The sequence below is a fragment of the Onthophagus taurus genome, chromosome 2 (genome assembly GCF_036711975.1).
Source record: "Onthophagus taurus isolate NC chromosome 2, IU_Otau_3.0, whole genome shotgun sequence".
NCBI lineage: Eukaryota > Metazoa > Arthropoda > Insecta > Coleoptera > Scarabaeidae > Onthophagus > Onthophagus taurus.
Genome location: NC_091967.1, coordinates 26,995,976 through 27,005,914, shown reverse-complemented (window position 1 = coordinate 27,005,914; position 9,939 = coordinate 26,995,976). Strand labels below are relative to the sequence as shown.

The 9,939-nt window shown below is 33.0% G+C and overlaps 1 protein-coding gene and 1 long non-coding RNA gene across 2 annotated transcripts; one reads left to right on the top strand and one right to left on the bottom strand.

Annotated features, from left to right (window-relative positions):
• The first annotated feature begins 155 nt into the window (after window positions 1–155).
• On the top strand, window positions 156–1,225 carry LOC111429224 (UPAR/Ly6 domain-containing protein cold). Its single transcript, XM_023065076.2, has 3 exons — window positions 156–303; window positions 434–732; window positions 791–1,225. Exons 1-3 carry the CDS (start codon window positions 243–245, stop codon window positions 869–871), a joined length of 441 nt encoding a protein of 146 aa, XP_022920844.2. The 5' UTR covers window positions 156–242; the 3' UTR covers window positions 872–1,225.
• A 2,993-nt stretch (window positions 1,226–4,218) lies between these two features.
• LOC139429085 (uncharacterized) lies at window positions 4,219–5,252 on the bottom strand. Its single transcript, XR_011639788.1, has 2 exons — window positions 4,614–5,252; window positions 4,219–4,543 (listed from the first exon to the last, which is right to left on the bottom strand). It is a non-coding gene; the product is annotated as an uncharacterized lncRNA (long non-coding RNA).
• Between the last annotated feature and the right edge of the window lie 4,687 nt (window positions 5,253–9,939).

Sequence of the window (9,939 nt, the reverse complement as noted above, 5' to 3'; positions counted from 1 at the left end):
TAAATTTGGGATAAATAATTCAGATTTTATTTAATATTTATTAAAGTTTCAAATTTTTGTGTTATTATTAATGTTTAATTAACGTTTATTAAATAATTAGTAAATTTTAATTTTGTTAATTTCTTTTAATCATCAATTAATACCAACGTAAAAATCGTAATATCGCTATGTCTAGGATTTTAATAAGATAGGTGTGTTTTGGGTTCTGGTTGTTTACAAATTTAATTATTTATTTTAAAACCATGAACGCATTTATTTCTTCGTATATATTAATAATATTAATTGTAGGTAATATAAATATATGTAAGTATCCTTAATTTAGGGTTTTCTTAAAGTTATTCCTTTAAACAAGTTGAATTTCTTAACTTGCATGAGTCACTAACATAAACCAAGGTGTTTCTAAGTTTAATTGATTATTTAAATTTGGTTTTAGCATCTGCTTTAGAATGTTATGTTTGTGAAAGACAAGAGAGCAATAATGAAAAATGTGGAAGTACAATGCAGACTTGTCAAACTGAGCAGGATGTGTGTTTAACAGAAATAAGCTGGGGTAGTACTCCATATTGGACTGAAGGTGCTAAAAAACAATATTACATCTCAAAGATGTGTGCAACAAAAGCACAATGTCATCAAAAACGTAGTGCAAGTATGATTCATTGTACACACATTTGGTATGAAGATTGGAGATGTTTCGATTGTTGTCGAGGAGATAGGTGTAACTATTACATCTTTGTAAGATATAGTATTTATGTTAGCTATAATTTTTTGTTACTATTTTTTTTTGTTTTAGTCAAATTCTGGACGAAATGCTGTATCAAAAATATTAGTTGGGATTACAATTTTATTAACATTTTTTATTCATCATTCTTGATAGTGTTAATTACTAAAACTACTTGCATTTCTTCACCAGCATGAAATCAAAGTTATGCCTCAAATTGTTAAACCATATCTTACAAATGTCTGTTGTAAGACAATTATCAATTATTAAATTGGTAGTGAAGAAAATGCATAAAAGTAATGTTATAGTGCCTTATAATTAATTATTGTACATTTCAAATGATTATGAATCTCAGTTTTGAATATTTTAGATTATAAGTGTAACAAAAGTTTTATATTGACCTTACACTTATTTTATATTGTTTATTTAAAACGAATCTATTATTATATCCGTCCATTTTAATGAAATAAATTTTTTTTAATAAACAAATTTTTATCATACCTATAACTTAGGTTCTATTTGTTACCTAACAAATGATTTATTTGTTTACATAATGACAATATTACATTAAATAATATGTATGTTTATAAAATATATGAGAGATATTATAACTAGGGTGTCCGGGACCACTAAGAAGTCCCGGGATTTTAAAAGTACCGAAATTAAGAAAAAAATTAAAATATCAGAACAACTACAACTAACAGGTTATAACCTGTTAAAAATATCGACCTCGAGAGGTCCGTACAGCTACACCCCCTATTTAAGATATCAGTATTTTGATACTGCCATAATTATGTACAACTAAATTTGTACTACATTAAAAAATTTTGTACTAATCATTTAGTATATTTTTTATATACAGGATGTATCTGAATGACTGCAACAAACTTCAAGGGGTGATTCTTTAATGAATTTTAAGGGTACTTTGATATATGAACTATGGGCGACTTCGGCTCCCTTCAGGAGCTACACCCTTCCAAAAATGGCGGAAAATTTTGGTTTATTTTTTTTTTCTCAAAAACCATAAACGCTAGGAAAATGAAATTTGGGGAATATGTTTAACTCATAATAGGGCACGTTTTGACCCTATTTGTACTATCAATCTATCCTTCTAAACTACTAAACGTAACCACCCCCGTTCAATTTATGCCTAGATTTTTTATATGAAGATGATAAATACATTGGAAAAAATTCAGTTAGATAGATAAAACTATTGTAAAACTTTTTTGTCTCTCTGATGTTCTTCGAAAAATTAATAATTTCTGAGAAAAAAAATAATTAAGCAAACACTAACTGTTAAGCTGTGGGTTGTTAATCGAAAGTTGGAATGAATTTTAAATGAAAAAATCTTAGTAGGCTTTGCAATCTTTGTCAGAAATATTTTTGACGTTTAAATGTCAGTGGTTTTCGTACTATTATTATTGTTTTATTTGAAATTTTTAAACATCGAGTGAACGAGCGTAAATGCGATAGAACTTTATTTAAAAATTAATTTGAAAAACAATAATAATAGTAAGAAAAACACTGACATTTAAACGTCAAAAATATTTCTGACAAAGATTATAGAGCCTACTAAGATTTTTTCATTAAAAATTCATTCCAACTTTTGATCGACAACCCCGATGTTTAACGTGCAGTATTTTTATTATTATTTTTTTCTCAAAAATTAGACGGTTTTGGAAAAATTTTTTTTAAATATTTTTTTTTAGGATACTTTCATCTACCTAGGTAAAAAATTTTTAATGTATTTATGATCTGTATAAAAAAAATATTAGCAAAAATGTAAAGGGTGGTTATGTTTAGTAATTTAGAAGGGTAGGTTGAAAGTACAAATAGGATCAAAACGTGCCCTATTATGAGTTAAACATATTCCCCAAATTTTATTTTCCTAGCGTTTATGGTTTTTGAGAAAAAGAAATTAAACCAAAATTTTCCGCCATTTTTGGAGCTCCTTAGGGGAACCGAAGTCGCTCATGGTTCATATATCAAAGTACCCTTAAAATTCACTAAAGAATCACCCCTTGAAGTTTGTTGCAGTCATTCAGATACACCCTGTATATCAAAGTGGAGGGTGTAGCTGAACGTTCAGTTACACCCACCCGCATTTTGATGGTACCATCGTTTTGTGCTATTTATATACTAATTTTGTACGGCATTAAAAATTTTTATACTAATCATTTAGTATATTTTTTATATACAGGGTGATTCACATAAGAACCGACACAGAGCAGGGACATGTAGAGGATAATAAATTAAGATGATTTAACGCAATTTATCTCTATACTAAGTTGTACCCCTGAGGAGTTATAGGCTTTCAAAGTTTGGTCTTAAATTTTTAAATCATTGAATATCTTCATAATACATTAAGCTAGAAAAAACAAATTTGGTATACGTTATGAGTGTACTGAAGGTATTAATTGGTAGCAAATTGAGACCGATTATGGCATTTCAAAGGGTTGATTAAGGGTGATGGTCTCCTAAATTTAATTTATTTCTAAAACTTTTTTTACTCTTATTATTTTTTAAAAAACATTGTCGTTTTCATAGAAAACTCAAATAACTAAAGACACGTATTTCGTTAATGCTACTTAAAATCATCGAAAATTCAGTAGTCGTTTGTGAAATTTTACGTCAAACTTGACAAATAGGTTATAAAACCTTGTTGTCACATAATTTTATAACCTATTTGTCATGTTTGACGTAAAATTTCATAGCCGACTACTGAATTTTCGCTTATTTTAAGTAACATTACGAAATAAGTGTCTTTAGTTATTTAAGTTTTTTATGAAAACGACAAAGTTTTTTAAAAAATAATAAGAGTAAAAAAAGTTTTAGAATTAAATTCCACATGAAATGAAGTAGTAATGTATAAAATCCGTCAACAGGTTAAAAAGATCTGTCAAAATTTAAGGTACCATCACCCTTAATCAACACTTTGAAATGCCTCAATTGAGTTCAATTTGCTACCAATTAATACTCTTGGTATACTCATAACGTATACCAAATTTGGTTTTTCTAGCTTAATTTATTACGAAGATATTGAACTTTTTAAAAATTTAAGAGTCAACTTTGAAGTCCTATAACTCCTCAGTTGTACAACTTAGTATAGAGGTAAGTTACTTTAAATCATCTTAATTTATTGTCCTCTACATGTCCTTGCTCTGTGTCGGTTCTTATGTGAATCACCCTGTATATCAAAGTGGGGGGTGTAGCTGGACGTCCAGTTACACCCCCCTTTTAAGATATCAGCATTTTCATAGTGCCATAATTTAGTGCTATTTATGTACTAATTTTGTACTATGTTAAAATTTTTGGTACTAATCATTTAGTATTTTTTTTATACAATTGTCCCAACTTTTTGGTACCCCCTTTTTTCTTTTAAACTATAACTACCACAGATTTGATATTTGGCACATCGATACAGGACAAAAAGGTTTACTTTATGAAGTTAGTGTTGTTACTATATCACTTCCGGTTCGACCGGAATTTATAAATTATAATGTATTTAACAGTTTTTATTAACTTTTTTTTTACAATATAACAAAATGTGCGGAACAATAAACTTGGATTTAACTTCACGGTCTTCCGAAATTAAATCGTCAATTTCTGTGTAATCTCCATTGTCGTGGAAAATATTTTACGTGTAATGACACACGTTATAACTCAGATCCACATTTTCATCACAGCTCGGTACACAAATATAATTTACAAATCCCTCCAGGTGGTAATCTTCACCTTGGAACGATATCATACAGGGTATATCGTGTATATTTGTCCGTTTAAGGCTAGACCCCTCTGTGTAAGTGTCAATAATTAAGTACGGACCTAAAATATTATGTGATGTATTAGGAGGATATAATTTAAAATGGTCTCAGTTGTATTTTAGAGGTTTTACCGCAATATGCAATTTTACTTGCAGCATTTTTGCCGCATTGCACACAAGGAAACCTTTTTTCTTCACAAATTCCTATACAAGTTTTTTCTAAAAATTTTATACTGTCGGTGTTCACAGCTAAACTTTGTATTGGAAAGTTTTGTGACCAATTGCAGCTCATACAATGACGCTTTTCCATGAGTAGCGAATTTCCCTTAAATAAAAGTGGTACAAGCTCACCCACCGAAAATTCACATTTTAAAATAGTCGTTTCGCCTACCACTCTTTGATTCTTTTCCGGCATTATATCTTTCAAAATTTTTGTCCTTGTAGAATATGTATTAGACGCAATACCTTAAATATGCGGATATAAATCAGTAAGTTAATCATTACAGTATTTTTTATTGTGTGATATTTTTGATAGTTATTTATGTATCAATGCTTTAAAGCCCGTCTTTTTTAAGCTGTAATAAAGGCACGTGAGTATTAAAAAAACGTGTATTGTTATACAAACGTGCCATTAATTATTTATTTATCGGCTTTAATGCTTTAATACATAAATAACTATTTAGTATAGATTGCGGAAATATTATATTATTACGGTAGTTGAATTGAGATAGTCATGTTAGCTCAAGTCACTGAATTAGTCTATAGGCTTGTCCCAACATGCGAAAAAAATTGTTCCAGAAACCGAATTGCTATTATATTTAATTCTAAAACCGTTTTTGAGCGGTTTTCTGGCTTATTGGGACAAACCTCATGTCTACTGAAAAGTTCTTTGCCATTGTTATGCAATTTAATCAAGTATTTGAAATAATTGCAATTATCCCAACTTTCAACAATTCCTCTGGTATGTTCATTTCTCAATGACTTTAAAAACAACTGACTGACAGAATCAAATGCGCAAGTGTTGTGTACACTAAAATTTCTGCCATCACTTTGAGATTGTTTAAGCGTTAAACAATTCGCGTTTTTTAAAATGCATTTCTCCTTCCTCTTTCCATGGAATGAAAAATCGCTACATTTAAATCTGTGGTAGTTATAGTTTAAGAGAAAAAAGGGGGTACCAAAAGTTGGGACAATTGTATAAAAAAAAATACTAAATGCTTAACAAAGTAAAAGCTTTGAAAGTATTATAAATAAAAGCTTTTCATTCATTGTGATGAAATTTTTTTAGGTATTAGCTGTCATATAAGCTATTTTAATTTAAAAAATGAGTTCTGAGTCCGTAATTTATACGGTACACCCAAAAAAATACGCTGATCCAATGTCAATATGGCGACATTTTTATATATCAACAGATAAACAAACGGCGAAATGTAAGATTTGTCCTAACAAAATTATTATGTGTAAAGGCGGCTCAACAAAAGGATTACACAAGCATTTCGCTGGAGTGCATAAAAAAAAGGGATGGTTCCACAATCAACTCGTCCGTTATCGGCAGCGCTAGAAAAAAATTTGGCTGTTGAAGTCGCAATTGTTGATAACAACGAAGAGGAAAACGAACTACAGTCTAGCTCATCTTCTACTTCGTCTTCCCAATTTTCTCAAATGATGCAAAAAAAGAGAAAACTGACTGATGATTTCCTTATTAATTCCAATGAAGAAGATAATTCTTTAGATGCAGTTATCGCTCGAATGGCAGCATTAGATGGACTTCCATTTATAGTTATTATTACATCTAAAGATTTAAGAAAAGGTTTAGAGGCAAGGGGATTTCAGAATTTACAAACTTCTATATCAACAATTCAAAATAGAATTTTAATGTATTGTGAAAAGGTATTTGACAATTTCACCGATGAAGTACAATATCTACGAAAAGAAGGTCGTCGTTTCAGCTTAACATTCGATGAATGGACGTCCATAGCCAACAAACGATATATAAATACAAATATTCACGGATACTTGGATGGACAATTAAGACAAAGTCTTAAAATATGGAATATCGGATTAGTACCTATCAAAGGATCTTTACCTGCAGAAAAATGTATTGATCTTGTTGAAAAAAACTCGAGCGATTTAAGTTAAGCTTAAAAAATGACATTGTTTCGATCACAACAGATGGAGCCAGTGTAATGGTGAAAGTAAGAAAATTAATAAACCACTGCAGCAATTATGCTTTGCTCATGGCATTCAACTTGCAGTGATTGCCGTCATTTATTCTAAGAATTAACAAAAATTATCAAACCGAAACACTAAAACTGATGGCAACACGAGTAGTAGCGAGGACGACTATAAAAGTGACAATAATGAAGACGGTGGTTTTGAGTTAATTGAAGACGATGACCAAATATGCTTTCATTTAAATAATTACGGGAACATTCACAAACTGGTAACCGAAGTACGAATGATAGTCAAATTATTTCGTCGCTCTCCTTTAAAAAACAGTGTTCTGCAGAACTATGTAAAAGGGAAACATTGCAAGGAGTTAAAACTTAATTTAGATTGCAAAACACGATGGAACAGCTTAGCTCAAATGTTAGAACGGCAAATTCAGAAGGCTATGATTGATGTATCCATGCCGATGAATCTGACTGACCATGACTTTGAAGTTCTACAGGGAGTTGTAAAGTGTCTTGAAACTATTAAACTTACTGTGTTGGTGATATGTAGACATGATGCCAATCTTTACACGACTGATGCCAGCTTTGGAACGTTTATGTTTCAAGAACTTTCAAAAATTAATACTTCATTTACCAGAGCCTTGTAATCTGAATTAAAGCAGCGAATAAATAAACGAAGAACAGTAACATCAAGTAAAAAAAATCGGATGATTTATTTTTTGATCATCCAGATACTATGGAAATATCCCATTTTTTTTTAACTTGATACAAAGATTATCGTCGCCAACAATGCAAGAGGAAGACGATATTCCGCTATCTTGTCTTAAAAACAATCAACAAGGTAGAATTAAATAGGATATTTGAAAATCCAATGTCTACGTCCACCAGCACGAGAGCAATATCACCACCTCAAATTGGAACATCAACAAAAAATTCATTAATTACAATAATCAAAGACGAAATGGCCCTTTTCGAGAAAGGCGGTTGTCGAGGCAAGTATCTTCAACTATTCTACGAGTATTTGCTAACTATACCGCCCACGAGTGTACAATCGGAAAGGGCGTTTTTTATTGCCGGTTGTTTTGCAACGAAAATACGCTCGGTATTAGGAGATAAATCTTTAAACGCACTTATAGCACTTGAAGCATATTTTAAAAAATAAATTTTTTTTTTAAATTTCCTACTTTGTGATTTTTTTATGTTTCTCTCATTCTATATAAATTTGTTTTATTCAATTGGTGAACTCCTACAGTAACACTAAAGCAAAAAACCCAAAGTACGTTTTTAAATGTTTTTTAAATATTTTTTTGCAAACGTATTTTGATTTCGGGACTATTTTCGGGAATTCGGGACCTTTGGTCCAAGTACCGGGAATTAGAATTTAGTCCCGAATACCGAAAACATTTTTGGTCCCGGGAATTGGACACCCTAATTATAACAATATTACATTACATAGAATACATATCGGGTAGGCGGATCAACCAACATTGCACCGCGACCCTAAGGATCTATTGTACCCCGATAGATATCGTTATCAAATTTCACCATGCAGTCCAATGCCGACACCGTTTTCACGGCGTGCAGCGCCTAGAGAGCGGTTTGACTGTCTGAGAAGTGTAGAAAATTCGTACTGTCATGTTCTTCACCCCTCTTTCAAGAAGGATTTTAGCACCCATGTCAATAGCAAATACTTCCGCCTGGAATACAGTACAGTACGTACCAAGCCTGTAAGCTTGCTTAATTTGACGTGACTGGCAGTATACTCCTGCTCCGACCCCTTCAGGCGTTTTTGATCCATCTGTGTACAAGCAAATGTCTGCCTGAACCAGAGAATTTTCATTTTCGATCCAGAACTGCCGCTCAGGCAATACAATCTGGTATCGAGCATTAATCACTGATAGTGATACAGCTAAATCTGACGGCATTGATAGCACAGTATCAGTGCTTATAATGTCTTCCGCAGCCCATTGGTAGGACATGTCGGAACAGTTTTGAGCATATTGCTTAAATCTGTAAATGGTTGTTCTAGCCACTTTCTCTATATGCAAATGCAGAGGAGATAGGCCAAGCAGAACCTCCATTGCTAGAGTTGGCGTTGTGCTTATCGCACCAGAGATTGCCAATCCGGCTACTCGTTGAATTCGTGAAAGTTTACTGATAACTGAAGTCTGTCGGACTTTCCTATACCAGGTCGCTGCTCCGTATGTTATTATAGGTCTAACTACAGTCATATAGAGCCAGTACAGTCTTTCAGGGGTAAAATACCAATTTTTTCCACAAAGACTGCGACAAGTCCACAAGGATAGTCTAGCTTTGTGCAAAACTCCCTGCAAATGTACATTCCATTACAGGGTTTTGTCTAGGATTACTCCTAGATATTTGACTTCCTTTGAGAAAGGAATTTCTTCAGCTTGGATAGTTTGGCAGATTAGTCCATCCAACTTTCGTTTCCTGGTGAAGGGCACAACAATTGTCTTTTGCGGGTTTATTGAGAAGTTCTCTCCCATACACCAAGCACAAATGGTATTTAGGGTAACCTGGAGGACTTTAGATATCCTCGACAAACAGGTTCCTTTGATCATCACGGCAATTTCAAAAGACTATGATTGTATTTCTACACCAACGGCTTCGACTATCGCAATCAGATCGTCAACCAGGAGAGACCAAAGCAGGGGAGATAACGCCCCCCCCCCCCTGCGGGCAGCCACCTCCCGGCCTGAAGCGTACCGTGTCACCGTGGAGTGAAGTAGAAACTATTCTGCTATCAAGCATATTGCGGATCGAACCCGCTATAGTTGCTTCCACTCCCCTGTCAAGAGCAGCTCTTTCAAGAGATTGTGGTATTGCGTTGTTGAACGCTTCTTCTATATCCAGAAACGCACAAACCAAGATTTCTTTATCCTGCAGCGTCCTGAATACTCTACCAACGAAGTTGTGTAGAGTCAATTCTGCTGATTTTCCCGTTTGATAAGCATACTGGTGGCTACTCAGTGGACCAGATACCAATGGCACCGTACGGATATACCGTTCCAGAACTTTTTCAAAGATTTCAACAGAAATGACGTTAGGCTGATGGGTCGAAAGGCATTAGGAGTAGGGACTGAACGGCCCGCTTTGGGTATTTAAGATACCCTTACCTTGGTCCATTCTTGCGGTACATATTTCGTTGGGAAAAATTTCACTCACGTCTGGTATTTCTGGATAAACATACGTGTCGAAATTTTGTCTGTATTGGCGCATGAATGAAACTGTGATAATTCCACCTTCAGTATTCAGAATTTTAG